A 26,504-nucleotide genomic window follows, 5' to 3' on the forward strand; every position below is an offset into this window, starting at 1 on the left:
GAGTCTGGTTCTGATCCAGGTTTCTGTCTGTTCTACATGAGTCTGGTCCTGCTCCAAGTTTCTGTCTGTTCTACATGAGTCTGGTTCTGCTCCAAGTTTCTGTCTGTTCAACATGAGTCTGGTTCTGCTCCAGGTTTCTGTCTGTCCAACATGAGTCTGGTTCTGATCCAGGTTTCTGCCTGTTCATCATGATTCTGGTTCTGCTCTGATTGGTCACATCTTGACCCTTGATTTAAAACACCTTGTTGGAATGAGCTTATAATAAAGAGAATAAAGAATAAAGAGTTTATCCGTACCACATTGTTATCAGCACAATTAGAGCTGAGCGGTGGTAATACTGGTTTATCGAACTATAATAAGGACATAAGTGAAGTTCAATCCGTGACCAGGAACACTGATAGTTAAATGAAACAGGCGGCTCGGAGGGAGGGAGATAAAGTGAAACAATACCACTATTCAGATGAGAGAGCCGCCCAACGGAAACAGTCAAATGAGGCACTTCATCTTCCTTTTCAGATTCGGACGTCACCTGAGCACAGGGAGTGTGCCGCTCTGATCCACAGGTGTGAGGATGGAGAAGATGACCGGCATGGACCTGCACGTGGAGACTTCTTCAGAGGGAGGTCTGAAGGAGCTGGTTCTCAGGTGGTTCACCGAGACGCAGGCGCCGCTTATTCTCAACAACGGAAACTTTCCGGACTGGTTTCAAGGCTTCGCTGCAAGAAAGTAAGAAACACCGAAGAAGAGTTTTACTTCAGGACCTCTGCTGGAAAACTGAAGGGAAGCAGAGTCCACATGGTGCTCATGTTTTGGTCTTGAGGGTTTAAATGTTTGTGGAACTTTATTTGCTGTTATTAGAATATGTTTCTGCAGATCCTGTTGCCATCTCTGCAATCAACCTTTTCCCATATTTGTTTATGGTTTATTTGCATGGCCACAGTTCCTGTACTGTTTATAAAAAGAACAGACAGGTTGTAATGTCTGCAACATATTCCCACATGGATCAAAGTGTGGCTACTATAAGTTGTTGTTTTTGTCCCTGACAGGCTCAGGTTATTATTCTAAGTTTGTGACAACATTACAGAAAGGATCCCTATACAGAGATGGGCATTCTTTTTTTATAGAGGAAGAATATTTGTTTTTATATTACTTTCTTTAAAGTCACCAGACTGCATTTTTAAAACGGTAATTTATCTCCAAAAACAAGGGAGCTGCTGGTCTACTGCTGCCTCGATTTGTTAATTAGTGCTTAAAGGTCACATATTATGCAAATATGCACTTCTCCGTGTTCCTCTAACTCTAATATGTGTCTCTAGTCTGTCTACAAACCCCCCAATGATGAGAGAAGTCCATCCTCTCCGTCTTTTGCCTGCTCCACTTTTCAGAAAATGTGTGCTCAAACAGGCCATTTGGAAATTTTCCCTTCATGACATCACAAAGGGCAGTAACCCCTTGCCCAGGTGGGTGAAACTCCCACAGCTAGGTGTTTGTTCTGCCTTCTGAGTCTGCCTTCTCACCATAAACAATAGGACATGGAGCGAGAAAGTCTGAGACACCCAAGCCCTTCCAGAGAGGGGGCGTGGTCAGACACATTAATCCCGATTAACTACTGAACTTTTGTGATTAATCGTGTCCTAATATAGATTTATGTGTAGATTAAAATACCAGAAATTTGGGTGGCAGTTTTTAAAGGAGTATGTGTAAGGTCCTGAGGCTCAACCAGTTGAGACCCACGGCTCCAAAGGTTATGAAAAGATGAAAATGAACTTGATTGGAGATCAAACGGCTGTGTTGGAGACACTCAATGACCTCATGGGTCTGATAGGAATGGATGTATCAGTGGATCTGAATGTGCGTGAGAGAAATGATCAAGGTGTCATGTCCGTGTTATTCTTTAATCTAATTTGCATTCGTGTAATTGGTTCTGTCACACACGTTTTCAGGGACACAGAAGATCTTCTGAGAGATAAATCTCTGGGCTGCTTTCTCATTCGCCTCAGTGAAAAAGCCATTGGATACATCCTGTCCTACAGGTGAGCCTCTGATCAGGTGTGTTGAACTCTGCTCACTTTGTTCTTCATATTTATCTCACCTTTTTCCTCCACAGGGGCCACGACAGGTGCCGCCATTTTGTCATCACTCAGGATCAGGGCGGTCAGTTTGTGGTTTCAGGAGACTGTCAGACTCACGGCAGCCTCAAGGAGCTGATCGAGCATTACAGAGTCCACCCCATCCAGCCGTTTGGAGAACACCTGACCTCCAGCTGTCATGAGGTGAGGACCAGCTGTTGATTGGCTCATCATTGCATCATCTTCACGCCTCACTTGTCCATGGTTGTCTTCCAGGTAAACTCAGCTGAGCTTTATGACGTGGTGAAACTTGACACCAGAGAGAAGTTTGGGTTGAGCGTCCAGGCTCTGCGGACCCTGTGGGATCAGAAGAACGCTCGGCTCAGCCCCCCGGTTAGTAACCACCGGACTGAGCCGCTGAATGATCCCTCGACAGCTCAGCCTCCTACACTGCCTCCCAAATCTAAAAACAGGAAACTGACCGGTGCCTGGTCTGTGGACTCAACGTCACACTCACAGGTACAACGCAAATAAAAACTGATACATTATACTCTCAAGTGTTTGTTCTTGTAATCTCGGGATTACAAATCTCTTTTCCCGTGTTAACGAGTAAATGTTCTTATTTTAGTGAGATTTTGATTTATTTATCTCGGGGTAACAACGCTGGTTTTCTCGTGATAATGAGGAAATATGCATATTTTTTCAAGATCTTGACTTACTTTTGCATGTTATCCCAGGATAACAAAGCTGGTTGTCCGGTGATAATGAGTACATTTGTGTATTTTCTGACATCTTGATTTATCTTTCTTGTTATCTTGAGGAAACAAAAATTGTTTTCCGTGCTAACGAGGAAATTTCTGTTTTTTCTCAGGATCGTATTCATTTGTATTTCTCAGTATAATAACTTTGTTTTTCCATTGATGACGAATACATTTCTGTTCCTTCTTAGACTTATCTATACCATGACCATAGGTCAATGACACCAGGTTTCCCCGCGTTTTCTCAGGATTGTCACTTGTTTCTCTCCTTATCTCTGGATGTCAGCGCTGGTTTTGCAGTGATAACAGTTCCATTTCTGTATTTTCTTGTTTCATGTATTTCAGGGTGTTCCTCCAGTGCCAAAAAGAGGCCTTCCTCTGGGTTTCTCCCTGAGTGGATCTCTGCCCAACACAACTTCCCATCCAGGTGAGACCGAGGTCGACCTGGACAGATCAGAGGGACTCAGAGGAAACACAAACCTGGACTTATTAAATACTGCAGACAGCAGCTATCCAGGTGATCTGTGTCCACCTGGGATCACATACTCTGAGCTGAGTCATGTGGAGAGCAGAAGCAGATCTCTGCCACGACTGAATATGGAGGAGGTGGAGTACTCAAACCAGCTCATATCCTCCTCCTCTTCATCACCCGCTCCTCTGAAGAAGACCACCTGCCACACCTACTCCCTCCACGAGCCCAGAGAGCGGCCAAGCTGCTCCCAGTCAGAGCGGCAAGGTGACCATGAGGAGATGTCCAGGAACAACCCGCTGTACCATCACTCTGAGGGTCCAGGAGGAAGTCCATCACAGCCTGAAAACATGTACGAGCTGATCCCTGGGGAGGCTGCTGCCAATGTTCAGGGTAACATGTACGAGTCTCTGGAAGACATGAAGACCAAGAAGTCCAAATCCACCTTGGGGAAAAACGTACGTCACACAGGAAGATTAGATTCAGTTATGGAGAGAAAAAAATAATCTAATTTAACGACTTTCTTTTTTTTCTCTTTGCAGAATGTGAATTGGAAGAAATTCCTCCCTGACTACATGAAGAAATAAACAAAAGTCAAAGAGGGATGAAATGAAATGTGGAAAGGTGAAATAGAATGATTGGTTTTTATTTTCAACAAAAACATTTTAAAATTCACATGAATTAAATACATTTGCTTTCATTTACTTGTGTCCAAAAACAAAAAAAAGGAGATCATCATTTGCTTGAGGTTTAGAAGGAAAAACAGAACTGCAGTACCCAAAGAGTCCACTTGGGTTGTCTACTACTGTGAGTCAATCCCCATAGAGCTCCATGTTTAAATGTACAACTTTACAGCTGCAGTTCCTCCAGTGTCCACTAGAGTCTGTCTCCTGCAGTGAGTCAGTCCCCATAGAGCCCCATGTTAAAATGTCTAACTTTACAGCAGAAATAAACATGTTTACAGCCTGGTACAAAAACAGTTTGGGTCTCTAGAGCTCAATTCTCTCTTTGTTTTGTTTCTTTTTTTGTGTTTGGCTTTCAAATATTTAAGATAGATTCTCCGTATGGCATGGAAGGGGATGTTAAGGGAAGCGTTTCACATTTGGTTGCAATCTGGGACTTCACCACTAGATGTCACTACACTCTTTTCAGTTTTTTTTTCAACATTTGTTTTAAACATCGCTCAGACTTCCTGCAGTTCAAAGCTCAGAGTTTGACCTCTTGAATCCAGTCATTAGCTCTGTCCGTCTTTCCTGTATTTCAACTTTCTTCTTCTCTCCTCTTTGCAAACCATCGACTGCATATAAACATAGAGGATGAAGATCTCTATGGAGTGCACTGAACTCAAACCTCCTCCTCCTCCTCCGTCTTCATCTTCTCTTTCACTGAGTCCTCCTCGTGAGACCTCATCCCACCCAAAGCCTTCCTCCTTTTGATGATGAGCTCTTTATCTGAGATTCCTCTCAGCTCTTTTTGAACCGACTCTCTCTCCTTCATGGCGACTTCTTTATTCCTTTCAAATTCCTCCTCATTATCTTTGCCTCTGTCACCTCCCTCTGAGGAGGTCGTCCTCTGAGAAGGGTCTCTCACTTTTTTTTCTAAGGAATTTCTGTTACCTATTTCTAAAAGGTTTCTCCTCGTGTTATGGTCACCTCCTCATCACCATGAAGATCTATATTTTCTCGGTTCAGCTTTCTCTGTATCACTAACTTGCCCTAAGGCCGGAATAGCCACTAGGGCAACTGGGCCCAGGTGCCTGAGATCTGTAGAGGGCCCAGGGCAGTAAGTGCATCAAGATAGATCTCACTCTTTCTTTAGCCTCTCCTCTGTTGCCACAGCAGCTTTTCACACAGTGCCACCACAAGCCGTCATACCCCTTCTCTGATTCTGTGGTAGTGGGGGCCATAGTGTTGGAGGGACTGGTGGTCTGCAGATTTTCGGAGGGGTTGCCTAGGGTCACGTTGTTGGGTTAATTTGGCCCCATCTCTCTCAACTGATGAGTAAAAATAAAACGATCTCTGTTTTTATATGATACTAGTTACTGTTTAAACGGTTATGATTAGATAGTTATGATTTTTTTTATGAAGTTTTATTTACTGATAAAGTTGAATAGTTGTTGCTTTACCATCAACACTTATTGGATTTTAAACTACTGTAGTATAAAAAGTAAAATATAAGGTTAAAAACTCAAAGTGTAAATGCAGAAGGATACAAATCTGGTTCTTTTAAGATCACTAAAGTCCCCCAGGGCTCCGTTTTGGGACCTATTTTGTTCTGTATTTTTTTTAACGACCTGGTTAAGGACATCAAAGCCATAAATACAGTTCTACACTTCTATGCTGATGAAACTATCTTTACACTGGTATCCTGTTTAGTCTTTGTATTGATTTCAAAATTAGTTTTTAGTTTATTAAGCACTGCCATTTTAAATGTTTCTTGTATGTAATCATGTGTATTAATTTGTCTGTGCTTTTATGTCTTGTCTGAACACTTTGCACTGCATTTGAATTTGTCTGAAAGGTGCTTTATGAATAAAGTTTGATTGAGTATCATCTACATGCATGCTCCCTTCTTAACAGATGCAGTTACCCTGCAGAGTAAGAGCACCATCGGAGAGTTGAATACATGGAATCATGAGTGAAGGTGGCGGCTGTGGCTCAGTCAGTAGAGTCGGTCTCCACCGTAAGGTTGGGGATTCAATCCCCAGCTCCTGCAGCCTCATGTCTGATGTGTCCTTGGGCAAGACTATTAAGTTGCTGATTAGTTTCTTCCGATGGTCACTTTACAAAACAGCCTCTACCATCAGTGTGTGAATGTGTAGGTGTGACCTGTGATGTAAGAGGACTTTGAATAGTCAGAAGACTAGAAAAGTGCTGTATGAAGTCAATTTACCATTTAGATAGATAAATAGGAACTTTATAAATCCATCTTTCTAAATTTACCAACAGTGATGGGTTTGATAGGGACATCTCAGTATAAATCCGGCTTTAGGGGTCAACTTGGGAAACCACTATTGGGTCCAGACCCAATAGGGGTTCATGGAATTCAAATGGGGTCCCCTGAAATTTATAATTATTGATCAATAAAAGAATATATTGTAGCATTCTTCCTGAGTTGACCTACATCGTGCTATCGTGTTAAGAAGTCCTACATGCTAAAATCAAAGAATCTAACAGTATCCCTGTCTGTCTCTGATCCATGCGTCCAGCATTCATTATGTTAGCTCAATATGACAACTTGTAATGAAGTAAAACAGCCTGCAATAAAGTATTAAAAATAATAATAATAATAATAATAATAATACACATAAAAAAGCCTTGATGTGGTGTAAAATTAATGTTTCCTTGCAACACACTTGACAAAAAAAACGATCACGATTGAAAAAATATATAGTGTTAGCTGTAATAAGCTGTATGTGTTTTGAAAGCCTGGGGGTCCCCAGAGTTTTGTGAAGTAAAAGAAGTCATAAAATGGGTGAGGTTGTATTATTTGTATCTTTTTGAATGTTGTCATGAAGACGCGTGACCTCCATCCATCAACCACTTGATGCCCCCCACCCTACAGCCTGTCAAATGTCTGTACATCCCAGGATACAGCGTTTTGGCAGTTCCCTCTCTGACCGCTAGATGTCGGAAAATGTCTCAGAGTGACGCTGACTGGTTGCTAGAGACGAAGAAGAAGAAGAAATTGCGGAAGTACGGCTTCCAAACAGATTCCCGTTGGAAGAGTAAAATATAATAGACCGCCTTCATTTCCTCCTAATTTATTTTCAATCTCGGACTAACTCATTCTCATCAGGACGATGGGCACCAGGGACGACGAATATGATTATTTGTTCAAAGGTAAACTAAACGGTTTCTTCCTGTTAGCATTCCCGTTAGCATTCAGGCTAACAGGCCAGCTGATTAACTGTCAGGCTATGCTAACTTAGCAACCGTCAACCTTTGTGCTCTGATGGCTCTTCAGCGAGCTTCCTTTGAGATGTCATCGAGTTTAATTCGTTTTCACGACTTGGGGGGCCTCTGTGTGAACACTGGGTGTGATTTTAATCGTTGATTCGTCTCGTTATTCTGGTTTTCAGGCGGCTTGATGGACGGCTAACGTTAGCTGTTAGCTGTTAGCTGTTAGCTCAGTGGGCGCGGACACACCTAAACGTTAACCGTTATCACGTCCATGAGACACTCAGGCACAGAAACAGAGTTAAAACACATTAAAATCAAAGAGTACACAGTTAAACAAGACGTGTACTATCTGCACTTATTGTTATTATGATGATTATTATTATTTATAATGTGTTTAAAGTCTGCAGCAAAACAACGTTTAATTAAAATCAAGTAAACAAACTGGTTTCTGAAGCTGAACATTATTATTATTATTATTATTATTATTATTATTATTAATAATAATAATAATAAATAAAACGTTTTTATTGTGGAAAAACATTGTTTATTATCTATTAGTGGAGTTAATTTATATGCTGCTTAAAAGCTAGGGCTGTTGGATTATGGAAAAAAGATTATTAATAATAATAATAATAATAATAATAATAATAATAATAATAATGTATACTTTATTGATCCCGCGAGGTGAAATTCGTTTTCACGATAATCACGATTATTTAGCTGGATTTATTATATCTACTTTTTTTAAACATTGCTATCTATATATATATATATATATATATATATATATATATAAAAACAACACAACTTCAGAAGGTCAACACTTTTTTTTATTTTTTTATATTCAGGTCTTTTTACAGATTGTTTTATAGATTATTTTTTAAATGTCACATATATTTTTATTCCTGCACGGGTTAGGGTAATATGTATGTATGGGAGGGGGGCGTCGGTTTTGTGGTTAATTTGTAACAAATGTTTCATGTACGTCTTTGTAACCTGCTACTGGATGCTTTGACTTTCCCTCGGGATCAATAAAGTATCTTTCTATCTATCTATCTATCTATCTATCTATCTATCTATGAAGGTACTATTCGATAGAGGTTCTTGTTTAGTTTCTGGCAATGCGGGGATATGACAGTATTTGTTACAGGTAGGGATGGGCGAAATGGACCAAAAAATTATATCTCTATGTTTCTCTGTTTTTTACAGTGAAGGAATAAGAAAAACAAAGAGATAAGACTGATCCAATCTTATATCGGCTGTAGCTCAGAGGTAGATTTGTCGCCTCTCAACCGGAATGTTGAGGGTTCAATCCCCAGCTGAGCAGCATGTCTGATGTGTCCTTGGCCAAGACACTTACCCCATGCATTGCTCCTGCTGCTTCAGTGGCGGTGTATGAATGGATTAGTGTTGATGTACGTCGTTTTGGATAAAAGCGTCTGCTAAGTGAATTGAATTGTAACATATTGGTATCGTGTCCAATATCGAATATAATTTACTTATCAGATATCAGACTGACAGCACAGATCCACGTCACTGATCAAGAAAGATCTCTGGGCACTAAACATTCTCAACTCGCTCAGTCTCGTCTCCATGGCAACGTTTAGATAAGGGGGGGACAGCTCCTTCTAAATGATCAAAAGTACAATTCTTACACTAAGGCCTGAGCGATAAAAGGATAACGATAATTATCGTGATATAATTTTCTTCAATATAAATATTAAAAATTATAGATTTAAACATAATAACAAACACTGGGGAAAGGGGGTGAGAAAAATGACAAAGAGCAGCCAATCATGTCGCAGGGATAGGGGTGCGCTTACAGACGTTTGGCTCGGAATGGAAACACAACCGAAATTAGCGATAGCGACACCGAAGAAAACGCTGGGTGTACCAGCTCAAAGCACGAGAAAACATCGTTGATAAGACAACAAGAACGGCCACTTAACGTCAGGAATTTGGAGACATTTTGGCTATTTACAGTCTGACAAAAAAACAGAGTACTGCCGAGCTGACCTTGATGAAGGCAGGGAACCCCCAACCGCTCTGGCGTGCTCCCTGAGTAGCAGCCTCACTCCTCTACTAACTCAGGTCCTGTTTGTTCATGTGTGTGTATTTGAGCCCTTGTGTGTGAGAAGCACGTCTCCAGAACCAGAATTCCCCCTCAGGGATTAATAAAGAATGTAATATTAGTTGAACTGTTGAACTGACACATACAGGGCTGAATCATTATTCCTCAGTCTTTTTTCTGCCTTAAATCAAACAATCATTGGGTCAGTGGAATGTAACTTTAATCAATTTGAATATCAAATATTTAAATATGTTGTGCATTTCATAAGCAGCATATTTACCATGAAGGGGAGATCTTAGATTATAGGTCAACTTTAATTAAATAAATGTAACATTTAGTAGTCCTTCTAAGTTTGGCTGAAACGTGTTTTCTCCATTCCGTGTGTCAGTGGTCCTTATCGGAGACTCGGGGGTGGGGAAGAGTAACCTGTTGTCTCGTTTCACCCGGAACGAGTTCAACCTTGAGAGTAAGAGCACCATCGGAGTGGAGTTCGCCACGCGCAGCATCCAGGTGGACGGGAAGACGGTGAAGGCTCAGATCTGGGATACGGCTGGTCAGGAGCGCTACCGTGCCATCACATCAGCGTGAGTACAGAGGACAAGGTTATACAGACTCTACCACTCCATGTCAGTACTGTAAAGAGTTCCTGTTAGAGCATTTCAACATAATTACTGTGCTGGGAATCAGCAGGAGGACCAAAAACATGCAGAGGGACATGATATCTGTTTATATTTGTGTCTTCTCTTTCTTTTTTGTTTGATTATGCTCCTACACTACCAAAAAATGCATGTCTTAAAGGTCCAGTCAGTGAGATATGTAGTGAGTGAAATGATAAAGTGACCTTACTATCTGATCAGACATTAAGGAAACATGATATGTTGAAGTGCTGGCTTCTCTGACAACAATGCAGCAGCCAGTATGTCCTCCTTCTAACTTTAGATTCTGGTCCTGAATGCTCTGGATTTGTTTGGACCAGAGAAGGCAGGTGGTTTTAAGGTACCCCCCACATGGTCGTTTTGGACGCCCCTCGGTTTGTCAGATATGAGAGCAGTTATCAGGTCAACAGGTGTTGCAGTGATGGAAGCGGGCAAGAGAAGTGGTTCAGGTAGAAGTGATTGTACCCGACCTAAAAAGCCTCTGCATGTTTCTAATAAGCTCCACGAGCAGAAACGTGCTCAAACTAGGATCAATATTGGAGATGCTTTTGAAAAATGGAGAGAGGTTAGAACACAGAAAGGTTTACAGACCGATGCAGAGCTGGATAAACACTGAAGCTTCAGTGTCCACCACATGGTGACCTGAGTGAGCATCAACTCTAGAGAGGAGGGGGGCGGGGGGGAGACAGCTCTCTACAATGTTTAGAATTTGGACTGCAGTACCCATTTTAACCACTATGGGTCCGAGTTAAATATTGCCAAGTCTCTCCTGTTCCTGAGTCTCTCCTGTGTCTGTGTCTGCAGATATTACCGCGGGGCGGTTGGGGCTCTCCTCGTCTACGACATCGCTAAACATCTAACCTACGAGAACGTGGAGCGCTGGCTGAAGGAGCTGAGAGATCACGCCGACAGCAACATCGTCATCATGCTGGTGGGAAACAAGAGCGACCTGCGTCACCTCCGAGCTGTTCCCACTGACGAGGCTCGGGCTTTTGCTGGTTAGACGCTTTATATTCTGTTTTTATTGTTTAACTTAATTAAACCAGAAACAGACGAGTGAGTCAGATGCATTTCTCAGTAGACCGGTCTCTTATCTGAGGAATGTCACATATTTGGTTTACTGTTAACGTGTTCTGTTGCTCAACTTTCCCCTGCAGAGAAAAACGGTTTATCTTTCCTGGAGACATCGGCTCTGGACTCCACCAACGTCGAGACGGCCTTCCAGACCATTCTGACAGGTCGGCACTTTTCTTTGTTTATACAGGAACACATCGTAGAGAGACATCAGCTCTGAGCAGTTAAATCATCTCTGAGGCTGCTAACACACAGACGGAGGTCAGGGGTCACTCAGCTGCTGTTTCTTGATGGACACACACACACACACACACACACACAGCTGTACTTTCTTACCTAGTGTTTAACGGTTCATTTTTGAGGAGTGGCCCACGCTGTGATCACGAGTGTCATGACTAACTGCAGAGATAAACGTGTAACAGCGTGACAACAGACGGAGATCATTAACTTTAACACGATGTCTTCATTCACTTCAACTGGTTGGAACAGAAAGAAGCACAGGATCCATTTAAAGTCACATACATGAGGAGTCAGGGTGCAGAGTGTGCTGATTTTTAGTACTTCCTGCCCTGCACGGCGCCTTCTGGTGTTTTAGAGGTTTTCAACATAATCAGAATAAATCAAAGATCCTCTGTCAGACAGAGCAGCATACCAACGTGTTCTCTAGAGTTTTGATTTTTACTTATTCTTTTAAAAACTTTCAAACATCTTCTGACTGAGAGAGAGGGAGAGAGAGAGAGAGCTCATACTCGCCCTTTTCATACTGCAGCAGCGCAACAGCGGTGTGACAAAGCTCCGCCTACAGATTCCACAACGGCGTACTATTGGTGTGCCAGTCTGTGAATTCACAGATTAGATTAACAGGCACAGTGTGTTCATCTGCTTCCTGTCAGTCAGCTGGTGGGCACAGAGATAAAATCATCGTCAACAGGAGTCACTCTGATTGGTCAGGCCTCTGTGAGGACAGCAGGTCGTCTTAAAGTTACTTTCTTCTTTATTCTATGGATCCAAAACTGTAGAAACAACTTCAAATCTTCAGCAATCAGAAGCTGCGGCCAGAAAAGGGAGGTGTATTCTTACAATAAGACAGTGTGCAGGAGTTTAGTTGCAATGTTTGGTATTCAAAAACTGTAACGAGTCTCTGCCGTCATCACGTCTTTGTCCATTCATCTGATTCTACAACGGTGTAATATTCTCGTCCCAGTCCTACTTTGCATTATTGTGTGATGGAAGCGTGACAGAACTAATGCCAATAAGTCGAGGACAAGTTTATGAATGACGCTGTTTTTCCTCCCCGCAGAGATCTACCGTATCGTCTCCCAGAAGCAGATGTCGGAGCGTCAGGAGAGCGACATGTCGCCTAGCAACAACGTGGTCAACATCCAGGTGCAGCCCACTGAGAACAAACCAAAGATGCAGTGCTGTCAGAACATCTAGCCCAGCCGCGGATCTGCTGCTCCCTCCTCCCCCCTTTACTCCCCACCCCCCCCCCCCCCCACCCCTACCCACCGTCCTCGCTCCCCTCCCTCCCCCTGACCCCGCTCACAGCTCCTGAAGTCCCGCCCCCCCAGAGAAGAGACTGCCTCGTGTACTGTGTGGTGTGGGAGGGAGGAGCCACAGCTTCCAGGCTGTGACCCGAACTCTGCACTTAACTGTACCTGCCCCCGCCCCTACCCCAACCCCTGCTTCCCCCCCCCCCGCCCCGCCCCAGGTAAATATATCCCAGTTTAAGAAGTCACTGCGTGGGGTGGCCCCCCCAGCAGAGCCCCTCTGTCGTCAGGCTTCTGCAGGACAGCAGGCAGCAGGCATTTCATATCACTTTAGATTTCATTACTGTAGATGCGCTGACATGTCACAAAAATGTCTTAATATATGAATGTGATTAGTTTTCTTCTCTTTCTTCATCTTTGTGCTCCTGTTGATTTCTCCACCTTTTCTACGATCTCTCTCTGTCTCCTGTCATATATCTACGACTAGGTATATATGAATTAAAGCACATCAAAGTTGCTCTGAAGTCCTATATCCAAGCTGTCATATTAGCCCCGCCCCCCTCCTCTTTAGTGCAATGTACTGTTTTGGAAACCACGTGGATGTACGGAGCACCTGGCGCTCCGGTAGTGTCACGCCGTGTTGATCTGATTGCTGTGAATACGACGCTAATGAAACGTAGAAAACTTGTTGCACCTGCAGAGCTTCAGTCTGCGCGGCAGGAAGGCGCGAGCGAGCAGACTGGAGTTTGCATGCGGCGGCGCAGCCTCGTAAAGCGTCGTCTCTGTGTCTCTAGCAGGGGGCGACGTTTGGGCCTGACAGCTTTGCATGTCTGTATAGAAGGCTCTCTGCTGTGCTGCATGTTGAACAGGTGGGAAAGTCCACCTGGACTCTTGTGTTGAACACTATCTTTGCCTTCGGGTTGTGTCATTTTAAACTGAACTCCTGGTTAGTCGGATGTTCTTAGCGTCCTAGTTTGAGCCTCAGTGTCGTTCAGAGCGAGTCATTTGTCCACTAAGAAGGATTGTGTGACTGCAGACACATCGCTTGCTGCTCCAAGAACAGTTTGATTTCCTTTTTGACACATTTGACAACAACTATGCAGAAACTAGCACATGGCTGATTGCTTTTGTTTTCTTAATGCGCCTTGGAAGGATTTAAAAAAACCCTCTAGTATGAGGTCTCTTCTTATGATACTCAATAATGTTATAATCTCAAACCTCTATGTCGAATAGCAAATGGAGCTTTGCATGCAACCACAGAGCCGTAGTTAGGACGCACAGAGAAAGTAGGAAACGTCTTTCACCCACTCGGCTTGATTTCATGAACGTGAGAAAGTCTAATTCTTGCACTGAAACCTGAATAGTTGATCTAGTAAAAATGCTCTCTTGTCTAGGATTAGATTTACTGCACATCAAGAATCTGGACCTCATTTTGTCAGACTGGATGCACCTTTTTTTAAGACGGTGCCACTTTTAGCGAACCAAACTGTTCAGCTGTGCAGGACGCGGGTTCGAGTCCTGTGAGTCTTTCTTTAGCGCGATGAGCTGTGAAATCGACAGGAAATAAAGGAGAGACTTCCGGGATTCAAACCCATTTCCTGCTAACTCCTCCTGGTCACAGTGCCTCCTTCATCATGCGAACACGCCTCCCATTCACCATCACCCCGCCTCCCTCTCTAACCCGTAACCGTGTCTGTCCTTCAAAGAGGCAGGCGGCCGTGTCGCCCCTGTCACATTACGCCTACGTACACCGAGCTGCCTCTTGAACACAATGCATGGCTTTCTGTACGACTGCACCTCCACGTCGTATCGCCTTATGTAGCTTACATTGTCATTACTGTCCATGAAATCTGCTGAGGGTTACGCTTGGCTAGCTCGCATGATGCTTAATAAGCTAACGTTGTGTCCGGCTGACAGATGCCTCGCTAACAACCTCTTGCTAAAGCTCCCGGGTGTGTGTTCAGTAGAATCTCCAGGTCATAGCTGTGTCAGTGTGTGATGGTGTTAGCAGACATATACAATGCCTGACCCTGGTGTGTGTGTGTGTGTGTGTAGAGGCAGAGGGTAGATCGGTAGCTCTGGAGTGTGCGGGCCAGGCTGGCAGTGCCAATGGCGTTTTTGTTTGGAACAGACGGCGCCGCCAGCCGAGCCTCTTAGACTCACTAGCTGGCAATCTGTGGACAAAGTGATTCCTTTTTCTTCTGAGAATATGATTTCTGATCCTGTTTGGTGTACCTCCATTGTTCTGTGTTTTTTTAAGACGTGTTTTGATTTCTTTCTTCTTTTTTTTTTTTTTTTTTTTACTATATTGAATTCTATAACTGACTGTAATTCCAGTGTAAACGTGTAAGAGTGAAATTATGTCATTTCAATGAATTTGAAGGGTTAAATGTGAGAGGGGGGTCAAAACGAATGGTTTTATGTTTTGTACAGATTGATAAATTGTACAATGTTGTCTATATCTTAAGTTATCAGTTCATCTTAATAAAGCGCACCAGTCATAAACCTTTACCGCTTGACTTCTGGAGTTTTTTATTTCATGAAATTAACGACGATAATGATGAGTTACAGAATCTGGAATACTGGAAACACTTCCAGAAGTTTAGTGTTGTAAACAAGATGACAGTAACCGAGACCAAGACATTCAATATCTCTGAAGAATCATCATCTTGTGTTTTGGGGGCGTGTCTCTCACTTAGACCAAAACACCAGGAAGGTTGTGGATGTAACCAGGGGATAAAAATCAAACTACAAATAAATTAATGTTATTTATTCGTTTTCCTTCTAATCACAGTAACGACTAGGAAAAATAGTCGATCAGTGGTGGTCAAGGCCTGATGTAAAAAGAACGACGCAGAAGCAACAGAGTCCTCTATACCAGCGGTTCTCAACTCGCCTAGCGTCAGGACCCACCACCAACTCCCACATTTTTTATATTTTTCGACCAATTGGATTTAGTTACTGAAACATTGTGCAGTTTGGGCCTCAGTTGGTACAAATCATGTGGCATAAGCAAGAAACTGAAGAAAACCAACATGTTTAAAAAGTGTTTCACAGAAGTTTTGTTTCCACTCACCAGTTGAGAACCACTGCTCTATACGACTCTATAATGAGAATATGTTTCTTTCAGTCTATCAATGCGACGTGTAGTTGAACAGAATCTCAATGTGAACTAAAGAGTGGAGAAGAACATACTGGAGAACAGGAAACATAATGCAGCAGGTTCATTAGAGCATGGAGATGGTAGAGGTGGCGTGCAGACAGTCTATGGTTGTGCAGCGATCACAGGGAATAAACGTCACCACCCCCTCCCACTCGCTCCAGGTGAATTCTCCTGATTATATCCTGCTGCGTTCTCACATCAGCTCACTCTGACTTTCTGCAGAATAAATACGAGGAGGCTGGAGGAGAAACTCCGGGTGAAGAGAGAAACATTCAGCTGTTTGAGTTTTTCAGGAGTTTCAGGTGTGAAAGCGTTTGTATAACCCTCTATATAAATGACTTCGTTTTTCTACACATTAATGTTTGACTGTTTCTTCTACACAGGTATTGTGACTGTAATATCTTGTTTACCTTTAAATTAGTATCAATTTAAAATATATTTGGATAAATATTTGAATAAAAATGGCAGACCTGCACTAAAGTTTTGTTCTAGTCTTTGGGTGGTGTCCATGGGTGGAGATACCAGAGGAGGGGAGGGTGTTTTTTTTTTTTTTTTACCAGAATCCCACTGTGACATCACAAGGAAAGCAAATTTGAAATAGAGCATTTTTCTCTGTGTTATAAGACTTATGCAGACCACAAACAAAGGGCTGGATGGGTTTATTTCACATTTTGTGGGTCGGTAGACACTCAGGTTACCCAAATATATGTTCAGAAACACTGTACAAGTAGATTTTTCATAACATATCCCCTTTAAATTAATATTGGAGTCTCTCTATTGGAAACTCTCTGGGCCCTTTTTTGTCTTAATACAACTTTTTCGGGGAAACGTTGTCAGTGAAACATAATGTAATCACTGATATGCAGATGATGCGCTATTCTATATCTCCAATTGATCTATTAAGGAGGATTGTTTCATGACTTCTTTAACTACCAGGAGTGTTTCAGGCTGCTTCTCTTAAGAAAACAACATGTCATTGGTTTATATATATGAGCGGTGGTGTATCAGGACATGAGGCCACTCCCCTGAGCTATGACAACTTTATTTAGTTTGAAAACAAAAAGACCGAACAAGCAGCAATCGACATATCTACAATAAAACCTATAACTTGGATCAAAGCTGAAAAAAGACAAACAAGCACGATAAAATTACAGCAAATGGGTCAGAAATAGAAAAAAGAATAAATACATGAGAAAAAAGAAGCTGTCTACATCTGATTGTCAACATGTCCAGTTATTGCTGTTTGCAGAGTGGTGATCATCGTTTGTTACCAGCTGACCGGTGTCTCTTTGAAAAGGATTGTAGCTTAACAAGTTTTATTTCACATGTTGTGTGAGATTCAGTTGGAAAAACAAGACTTGAAACACACTTTGGAAATGTCTTAAGAAGATGAAGCAAATAAATGTTTATGTATTCATAACTTTGATGGCGTGACGACTCCTTACTCTTGCTTCCATCCCGCCTGTCTGCATGCCCAAGCCCTGTTCCCACCAAGCGGTTCAGTCCAGTTCGGTCCAGTTCAATCCTGTTCAGTCCAGTCCAGTTAAGTCCGGTTCGGTCCGGTTCAGTCCGGTTCAGTACACATTTATTAGCGTTTAAACTGTCAGAAGTTGGAATGATACCAAAATATCCGATCCGTACCGTCCTACTTTTTTGGTACCCTTCTGTCGGGGTGCCAAACGTACCGATCTGACCATAAAGGGGCGGAGCTAGACACACTGCAGTCTGCTGATTGGTCGAAAGAATCTTCACTTCCTGTGCAACAGTGGTAATAAAGGACAAACACAAAACGCACCGTCAAATATCCTGTAGATTTGGAGAGAGACATTTCAAAGCTGCCTCAGAGTGACGTGTAAGGGTATGGTCAGTTATGGAAACACAAGCAGGATCAGGGTTTACTGAACCAGACCGGACCGCTTGGTGGAAACAGGGCTTTGTCTTCGTCTTGTTGGGCTCTGTCCAGGTGTTTGGAGTTGACATGTGGGTGGAGCTGGGAGGGTCGTCAGCTGATACCCGCTAAGCTGAGTAAGTCCTTCAGAACCCTCTGGACACCACTCCAGTCACGCCCCTGCTGAATATTGTCAACATTCTGCTGCTTTCTTCCCTTCGCGTTACAGAATCCTAAATCTGAAGGTGTTGAACATTTCCAGAAGTCTTACGGGGTTTTGGAAAACTGTGATCGACATTTGAGATTTTAAAGTGATTAATAAAAGATTCTGAACATCATCAGGTTATGAAAAACTCTTGTAAGCTGCTGCACTGCAGTACATTTACCCAGAATGCACCTTTCAAAATGAAGTGGTTCTCATGTTGAGACAGTCAGATGACAGGGTGAACAAAAGAAGGGAATTCTCGACTAACTATTTCAGCTTGAATCATCTTTGGCATGCACATGTATTAAGCTCGACTCAACGAAAGAAAAAACAAAAACAATCACCACTAGTGTACAGTCAATACACAACTCTGTCTACACAACATACAAAAAGAGAACGTCTTCAGGGACCCTCTGCAGGATCTTCACATATGTAAACAGGAAATAAGAAACCATGTGTAAAAATACCCGCCCCCTGCAGGTAGTCTGCTCACACTGCAGTCTGTGTGCATGTCTTCACTGAGTCCCTCTCAGGGATGAGGAGCACCTTTTTTTTTTGTTCTCCAGAGTTGAGGCTGTACAAGTCGTCCGAAATGATCCACTCAGTCCAGGAAGTGAAGCGGTCTCATGCTTTGAGGTTTTCACTCCGGCTTCATGAAACAGTCAAAACCACAAACATGAACATGAGAAACTCAGTCACTTTGTTTTATCAAGTCATCTTCTTTGACTTTACGTCTGTAGACCCACCGTGTTTATAAAAATGAACGTGTAGATTCCCTCTGATGTTTTTTTTTTTTAAGAGGGTAATTTACTAAAAAACACAAATATGTCGAATGAACTGATTCAAGAACAGCTCCAAGTGTTCAGATATAATACAGAAATAAAAGATGAAACCGCCGTGCAGCAGTCACAGCGCCGCAGGGAGGTGATCTCTCTCTCTCTCTCTCTCTCTCTCTCTTTCTCTCTCTCTCTCTCTCACACACACACACACACACACACACACACACACACACACACACAACAGCCAAACAAATACACAAAGATAAATAAATAAATAAACATCAGCTGAAGTGAAACATGTCCTTCAGCTCGTTGTCCTCTGAATGTTTCAAGAACAAAATAGAAACTGTGTTGTGTCTTGATTAAAAGTTTCCTGGATCAGGATGAACTGGGAGCACCGGTCCGGGGGGGGATGGGGGTTAAGGAGTTTAGAGCAGTGAGCTGGTGGGGCTGCCGGGCAGGGGGGGGCTGTGGCTCTGCATGGTGAGGCTCTGGGTGTGGGAGGGGCTGGGGCGCATGGGCAGCAGGTCGTAGTGGCTCGGGATGTGGCTGTTTCTGGGCAGGTCGTACGGATTCTGAGGGTAAGTGGGGACCACGACGCCGCCCGCTCCCTGCAAGATGCTGATGGTAGGTTCTGGAGGGAAAAAAGAGAAATGGGAGAAGAGGAATTTAAGAAAGGTGTACGGGTAAGAAACACTCAGAATAAACTCAAATTAAGCAAAATGTACTGAAAATAGTTGCGTGGCTAACATTAGCAGTGCTCCCTGCAGGTTGAGTCCACGTGCCCGTGCTATATGTGGTCACTCATCGCTCTGGTCGATCAGCCCGTTTAACCTGACTCAGCCTACAAACTGCTCTGCTCCTAAGAGACGCTCTCTGCTCACTGTGCTCGTTTACATCCAGATATAAGCGTGAGGAGAGCAGGGGAGTCCCGTGACCGCCATGAGGGATGTAGAAGCTTCAGTCCGTCGCTCCGCAGAATCCCCTCTTAATTTAATAATATTTTCATACTTACTGTTACCCTTTTAAGTTTTCGGTCGATTTATTTGTTTTTTAAAAGCCTTCTAGTCGCTGTGATGGCAACAGGTGGAAGAAAGAGTTCTGGCAATACGTTAACTTCTCGTGCAACAGACAACGAGGAACTTGCCGAGCTAGTTAAGCTCACAAACATTTCCGGAGTTATAAAAACTTTTTATGAACATAAAAAATATTTCAGGAAAAAAAAAGATGTTTGAGTAAAAGCTGAAACGTTGTACCCATGTCGTAGACGTTCTTGGCGGGCACTGTGGTTGTGGTGGTCGTGGTGATGATGGCGGCAGAGCAGCAGTGCGCCATGTGCTCGTGGCGAGCCGGCGACTTCATCTCCACATAGCTGCTCTCCGTGTGTTTGCAGAGACCGGGGGGGTCGTTGATGGTGGCGTACGGGTTCTCACTGTTCAGGGAGCAGGTGCTGGACAGCGAGCCCTTCATGTAATCTGACAGAGAGAGAGGAAACACACGGGTCGTTTAACCTCAGAGTGCAGAGAAACAACACTCTGTGCTTTAAATGACAGAGCTCTTAGGAGTGTCTGAACTCTGGTTGAACTCGTTGGTAATGATGGGAACAGTGAAGAGGCTGCTCGTCTCTGAAGGTCTGCAGCTGATGCTCAGTGTTCGTGGCTCCGAGAGAAAAAGACTCCGAGCCTCCAACAGACAAAACTAGAGACCATTTAGAGACCTAAAAAGCTTTCCTAACCAAAGATACGCAGACATTTTTCTGTGAATTTAGAGGTTACATATATTTATTTCGATGTGTCCCGTCTGAAACATTTCAAGGAGGTTATGAATTAAACAGACTTCCTGGTTATCTGGAGAGCTGCCCTAGCGATCGCTCTCATGTCTGTGTTCTGAGCAGGACTCATCTCTGGACGTCAGTCCTGAAAGGTCAAGCTGTCATGACAGTAAATTGCATTTCTGGTTCGAGGATAAGGCTCCCATTATTCAAAAATGTTTTCTAGTTTGTCTAAAAAAAATGTCACAAACAGAAAGTCTACTCAGCGTCCTGCTCTGTCTGTGACACTCTGTGTTTACTGAAGATGTAGATCTTTAAAAACGTCACAGAAACATCAAACTGGAGTTTGAGGAAAAGCTCACTCAGGTGTGGATTTTACATCTGGAGCACCGGGACATTTCCCAGAGACCTGAGGTAATATTTGAGCTGCTATGAGCCGTTAATGTGAGCGGCAAGAATGAGTGAATATCTTTCTGAACGCAGGAAGTATCATATGCTAGGGCGACTCTCGCGGTTGGTTTAGACCAAGACCAAGACCAAGACCAAGACCAAGACCAAGACCAAGACCAAGACCAAGACCATAAATAGGTTGCAACAGGTAGGTAACCATTTTTTCATGAAAATTGTTCCTTAGACCGTAACTCTAGGAAGGATGGCGCTGTAACCCGGGGATAAAATTCAAAACTACAGATGAATTGAAGTAATTTATTCTTTTAGTAAGAAAGTTCTTTTAAATGTGGAAAAACCGATCGGTGGTGGTCTTGATTGGTGGACAGTCTGAGACTGAGACAAGACTGAGTAAAAATTATTTTGATTCCGAGACGAGACCGGGGCCTTCAAAAAGTGACCGATTTCAAGTACTACATCACTAATGGACGGTCATAAGAAAAAGGACAGGTGGAGCAGGGAGGGAGAGGATAGGAAAGAAAAAGGCCCTCGTCACAGACACAACCAAATGCTTCAAAATCAGTGACATGTTCGCCACTGAGGGACCAGGTTAGTCTTCAACATTTGTTCTCTGTAGTTTCTATCAAATGTGACACAAACAGGAGGAAGTGGTGCAAACGTTAGGGACTATTTTCAGCAGTGGATGAGTACATAATTGTCGATCTAATGAGCATTCAGAGCAGCAGGACTGAACAGACGACTTCATGGTTAGGGTCACGTTTTCACAGGATTTGATACAAAGAAGTAAAATTCAGAACATCAACATTTAACTGGTTCTTCATAAACAAACAGAAAGGTTAGAGGAATCATCACATCGGTGGACAACAGAGGTGAAGCTGCACACTCAACAGAAGCAGCTAAAAACACACAGAAGGGTGTAAAGAAGAGACAATCTGGGAAATCAAGCGACAGGAAAACAAGCTGCATTCAGTTATTGTGAGGGAGAGATTTTATCCAGGTGAGTTTTGGAGGTGTGGGGGGGGGGTCAGAGAAGGAGGAAGGACCCCGCCCCCCCCTGCAGAGAGGGGAGACACACAGAGGAGAGGAGTCAGGTTCATCCTGCAGAGACACAAACACACAAATCAGTTACAATCATTTTAAACAGACGAGGACGAGCTGAGCATTCAGGTACAAACATGCGATATGTGCACTTATACTGTAGCGTTAAGGAACAACCTCGCCGATAACACGAGACGGGAATCAGTTTCATCTATTAAAGGGACAATCTAAGGTCCCTTCTGACTTTAAATGAAACATTTACTCAGGTGCTGTACCTAAATCTCGGGTTGGAAACAACAAAGCGTCCTCCCTGAATGGGGCAAGTCAACGCCTCTCCAAAAAACGGCTCCAGACATGTTAGATGAAGTGTGGAGCCGCTGACAGCCCCGGAGTGATTTAACCCCTGCTTATACTTTATTTACAGAGCTTTTATTTTGAAGGCATACAGAGGTGGAAGTGTTCTAGCATCATGTCTCTTATAAATACCGCTGCGCAGTTACCGCCAACTCTTAGCAGAAGGTAATCGCTCCACTAGTGTTTTTTAATTCAATGTTTTCTTAAAAAGATTCTTAGTTGGATAGAAAGAGGACTCTTTTTCCCTAAATGACTACATAAAGGCTAAAAGATAAAGCACAAGCTGCTCCTGCGCACGGAGACACTGTTTGCGCTTCAACACAGTTTGGGGAGCAATTTTGACTTTGGCGGTTTGGACTCCCTACTGTCAGTGCGCCCTTAGAGATGTGGTCACAGTGTTTCCTGTTTTTGCAAGAAAACCTCTAAACTACCAACGCTAGAAGTCTATATTTGTAGAATCAGTATTCCACTTGAGTAGTCCGATTTCACAATCCTGAACTTGATCAAAAAACATTTAATCTGGAAATCTTGAGTCTTATTTCATAGTTTATATTCCCTCTTTTGTTACATGTGACATGCAGGAATCCAGAACCAGCATGACTTTGATGGACAGGGATCTGCAACATGAAGCATGGGGGGGTCAAAGTGTAAGACAAGCAGTGATTGGCTGCAGGGTCAGAGGTTGCTGATGTCACAGAGGTTCACTGAACCTCACACTGTACCTCTGTAACGCGGCTCCACGTGGTAACTTAACCGCCGGTCGATGCAGTAAACACCTGCACACAAAGCGGAGAGAAAAAAGGATCAGTACCAGGTCCAGTTTGAATACCTGTTAGCTAGGATCAGTACCAGGTCCCGAAGACGTATCAGAGCAGCGGAGCATGAGTCAGAAGTTTGGATTTTACAGAGTTCAGGAAACATATGTATGTAGGTAAGAGTGCATATTGTGTTTGTTAAATCTGCTCAGTAAAATACATCATATCCAGGGGCGTGCTGGTGGCGCAATGGTTAGGGCGCACATCCCATGTGTTGAGACTCTCATCTCAAGCAGTAGGCCTGGGTTCACTTCCACCCATGGCCCCTTTCCGCATGTCATTCCCTGCTCTCTCTCCCTGGTTTCCAACTCTGTCCACTGTCCTATCTCTGCATTAAAGGCACAAAAAGCCCAAAAAATAAATCTTTAAAAAAAAAAAATTAAATACATCATATCCTGAGTTAAGATTATTAGCTAATTTCTGCGCACTTTCTGCGTCGGATGAAGAGAGCACACCTCCCTCCTCCTATTCTCACCACCTTTTACAGAGGCACTATAGAGAGCATCATAACAAACTGCATCTCTGTCTGGTCCGGAGCCTGCAGTGCCTCCGACTGGAAGTCCCTGCAGAGAGTGGTGAGGACGGCGGAAAAGATCATTAAGACTCCATTTCCTCCCATCCAGGAGATCGCAAAGATCCGCTGTCTGACCAGGGCTCAGAAAATCAGCAGAGACACCTCCCACCCCCACCAAGGACTGTTTTCACTGCTGGACTCTGGAAAGAGGTTCCGCAGCCTCTGAAGCAGAACTTCCAGGTTCTGTAACAGCTTCTTCCCACAGGCCATAAGACTTTTGAACAGGAAAAAATAATCCCTCCATTCCCCCTCAAACCCCCACACAGGACTACCTCACTGGACTGTAAAATACAATATAACGTGCAATATATTTATCTGTATAGTAATTTTACTCATAGCTTTTCTTTTATATCTGCGCCTTATTTTTTCTATGTATATACTTGCTGCTGTTTTTATCCTGCCGAGCCAAATGCAACGAAATTTTGTTCTTATCTGCACTGCAAAGTACAAGTTTGAATGACAATAAAGAAAGTCTAAGTCTAAGTCTAAGTCTAAGTCTAAGTAATTCTGTTAGCCAGTTAATGGCATTTTCCAGTATTAGTTAGCATCAAGCTAACAGACTTGCATCCCTGTACATCTGAAGAACAATGCAATTTCAAGCGATTAGCATTCCCTGACCCAATTTGCATCTGGAGTTTTTTCTTATGTGTTGCTATCCTTTAGCGCTAAGTGTAACTGTCTGAGTAAAAACAAATATTCAAAGCAGGATGGGGAGAAACTTATACCGACCCAGATCACTGAGGTTACAGTAGGCCCCCCACTCTGGAGCGCTGTTCCTGTGTCGCTTCTTCGTCTTCATCTGAGGAGAAATATGCAAAGAAAATGAACTCACCAGAGGTCAAATGCTGCAAACAGTCAGAGAGAAATGACTCAATTCTCTTACGTGTCTCTTGAAGCGTTTAATTTAAAATGCTAAACTCATTCTAGTTTTACAAACCTTCATTATTTACTTTCTTATCTATCTCTTACTTTTTAATTTCTTATCTGTCTTTGTGCTGCTGAAAAATCTCCCCTCTGCAGATCAATAAAGTCTTCTCCTGTCTTATCTCATCTCATACTGACTTTAAGAAAACGTGTCCGCACCCTGCAGCCCAAACTAACAGACTGTGAGAGTTTTCCTCGGGTGAGAGAGTCCTTGAACGCACCTTGTTGGAGGTCCTCTTGTCGGGCTTGGCGTAGTGCGCGGCGTAGGTGCAGGGCCCTAGGGTGCGGTAGCTGGGGTTGGAGAAGCAGCGTCCTACAGAGCTGTTACTGGGAGAGGAGTCTGCAGAGGAGAGCAGGCCTGTGCACTGCAGCCCTGCTGTCATACCAACACCATCGTTACCTCTCTTTATTCAGCATTAAGATATACAGGACATGCACGTGGACACACAGAGCAGCTGACAGCCTGAAAGGAGGTTAAGACGAGGGAGGAAGCTGGAAACATCATGAGATATCATTAAATCATCTCATCTCTGTGAAAGAGCCACACACACAAACACACATTCAAACCCTCATAAAGTAACGATCAGAGCTGGAAGAAAAAAAGACCTGAAGAGGAACCAAGCCCCCAAAATCTACCCTGGAATTGAACATTTTAAATGGTTAATGTTTCAACATGGACAATACTGAGGAAGGGGATGTGAAGATCGACCCACTCACTTCTTCATGCCGTTACCATCAACATCAAACAGTCTATGTGACACACACATGAACTGAGTAACACGTTTAGCTCGTTATTTAGCCAAGAGCAACGACTCGAGAAGCAGCAATGAAAGTTTACCGAGAGAAATGTGGCTTGAGGTTGCGTCAGTAGCCTAGTTGTGAGTGCGGCTGGCCTGGGTTCCAGTCTGAACTGTGGCTCCTTTCCCGATTTGTCATTCCCAACTCTCTCTCTCTCTGTCCCTGATTTCCGACTCTATCCACTATCCAATCTCGCAAATAAAGGCATTAGCCCAAAAATAAACCTTTAAAAAGAAATGTGGCTTAACGTCGAGGAATTCTCTCCTCCAGAGTATCTGTTTGGTTTTTTGAACCAGGCTGTAAACATGCTGTAAAAACAGGCTTTTTTTTAATGGGTGTGTATGTCACTTCCTGTGCTTCTGCAGCCAGCCTCTAGGGGACACTCGAGGAACTGCAGGATTTTGCACTTCAACGTCGGCTTTATTTTTCAACACCGGAGGTTGCTGCTTGATATTTCTAACACAATGTAAAGAATTGAAATACTTTGTGCTCAGATATCGAGACACTTCTTAATACCCACATGCAGACGGTCTGGGGGTAAAGTTACCTGGATTCACTTTCATCAATAATACTCAATATATAATCTCTGTAAGGTCCATGCTGTTGAACACATTGAGTTAGAAAGATGCCGAGATTTCCAAACTGCCTGGATGTGTGAAAAAACAGAACCTGGAATTTTAAAAAAGGTAAAGAAACTCGTCTGCAGTGCGTCCGTCTCACCTGAGAGGGAGTAGTCGGTGGAGTTGATGTGCAGGGCGGGGGTGTAGGTGACGTTGGGGACGTGGTGACCCTTCTCTCTCTGTCTGAAGCGGAACCAGACGACGAGGCCGAGCATGACCATGATGAGCAGCAGCAGGAAGATGATGCCCAGCACGGCGCCGGCCGACTGACGCTCCGAGGCCAGAGCCGGGCTGATCTTTGTGTACGGGTTCAACTCCTCCATCATCAAAGCCGCTGACGGGACGAAAACGGCCGCAGAAATAAATAAATCAGCAAATATTTTGAAGTTTTACAAAATGTTTATGCCTGGGGCGCAGATGGCCTAGCGGTTAGGTCGCGCCCCATGTACAGACTTAGGAGGCTATAGTCCTCCAAGCAGGCAGCCCGGGTTCAAGTCCCACCCTTGACTCCTTTCCTGCATGTCATTCCCAACTCTCTCCCAACTTCCTACTCTATCCACTGTCCAATCAAACAAAGGCAAAAGCATAAAAATAAATCCTAAATGTTTTTATCTGAGTGGTGCTGCTACACTGGGAGCGCCAGAGCAGTTAGGGGTTCACTGCCTTGAGTGCTCAAGT

The 26,504-nt window shown here is 43.5% G+C and overlaps 3 protein-coding genes across 4 annotated transcripts in view; 2 read left to right on the forward strand and 1 right to left on the reverse strand.

Annotated features, from left to right (window-relative positions):
* Positions 1-532: 532 nt before the first annotated feature.
* Positions 533-5,852, forward strand: sh2d7 (SH2 domain containing 7). The gene is made up of 6 exons (XM_020656908.3): positions 533-726; positions 1,944-2,033; positions 2,108-2,273; positions 2,346-2,588; positions 3,173-3,754; positions 3,839-5,852. Exons 1-6 carry the CDS (start codon positions 572-574, stop codon positions 3,881-3,883), a joined length of 1,281 nt encoding a protein of 426 aa, XP_020512564.2. The 5' UTR covers positions 533-571; the 3' UTR covers positions 3,884-5,852.
* Positions 5,853-6,957: 1,105 nt separating this feature from the next.
* Positions 6,958-15,000, forward strand: rab11a (RAB11a, member RAS oncogene family). The gene is made up of 5 exons (XM_020656910.3): positions 6,958-7,138; positions 9,658-9,853; positions 10,730-10,923; positions 11,083-11,163; positions 12,300-15,000. The coding sequence occupies exons 1-5, from the start codon at positions 7,099-7,101 to the stop codon at positions 12,434-12,436; spliced, it is 648 nt and encodes a 215-aa protein (XP_020512566.1). The 5' UTR covers positions 6,958-7,098; the 3' UTR covers positions 12,437-15,000.
* A 1,678-nt stretch (positions 15,001-16,678) lies between these two features.
* The window catches only part of LOC110001412 (multiple epidermal growth factor-like domains protein 11), a 115,934-nt gene continuing 106,108 nt past the window's right edge, over positions 16,679-26,504 (reverse strand). The window contains exons 21-26 of one of the 2 annotated variants that reach the window (XM_065952554.1): positions 25,927-26,160; positions 24,630-24,784; positions 24,214-24,283; positions 22,818-22,871; positions 19,781-19,999; positions 16,679-19,158 (exon numbers count right to left, since the gene is read on the reverse strand). In XM_065952554.1, coding sequence (XP_065808626.1) covers positions 18,953-19,158; positions 19,781-19,999; positions 22,818-22,871; positions 24,214-24,283; positions 24,630-24,784; positions 25,927-26,160 — 938 coding nt within the window. In that variant the 3' untranslated portion in view covers positions 16,679-18,952. The remainder of the gene's footprint in view (positions 19,159-19,780; positions 20,000-22,817; positions 22,872-24,213; positions 24,284-24,629; positions 24,785-25,926; positions 26,161-26,504) is intronic. The other variant, XM_065952555.1, reaches the window with a different exon arrangement.

This window comes from Labrus bergylta, chromosome 3 (genome assembly GCF_963930695.1).
Source record: "Labrus bergylta chromosome 3, fLabBer1.1, whole genome shotgun sequence".
NCBI classification, from domain to species: Eukaryota; Metazoa; Chordata; class Actinopteri; order Labriformes; family Labridae; genus Labrus; species Labrus bergylta.

Excerpts from the sequence above, each read along its gene's own strand:
- sh2d7 (XM_020656908.3), top strand. The coding sequence starts at position 572 with ATGGAGAAGATGACCGGCATGGACCTGCACGTGGAGACTTCTTCAGAG. Across the intron at positions 2,034-2,107 it reads GGATACATCCTGTCCTACAG|GGGCCACGACAGGTGCCGCC; the intron begins GTGAGCCTCTGA and ends TTTCCTCCACAG. Across the intron at positions 2,589-3,172 it reads ACTCAACGTCACACTCACAG|GGTGTTCCTCCAGTGCCAAA; the intron begins GTACAACGCAAA and ends CATGTATTTCAG.
- rab11a (XM_020656910.3), top strand. The coding sequence starts at position 7,099 with ATGGGCACCAGGGACGACGAATATGATTATTTGTTCAAAG. Across the intron at positions 10,924-11,082 it reads CGAGGCTCGGGCTTTTGCTG|AGAAAAACGGTTTATCTTTC; the intron begins GTTAGACGCTTT and ends TTTCCCCTGCAG. Across the intron at positions 11,164-12,299 it reads CTTCCAGACCATTCTGACAG|AGATCTACCGTATCGTCTCC; the intron begins GTCGGCACTTTT and ends TCCTCCCCGCAG.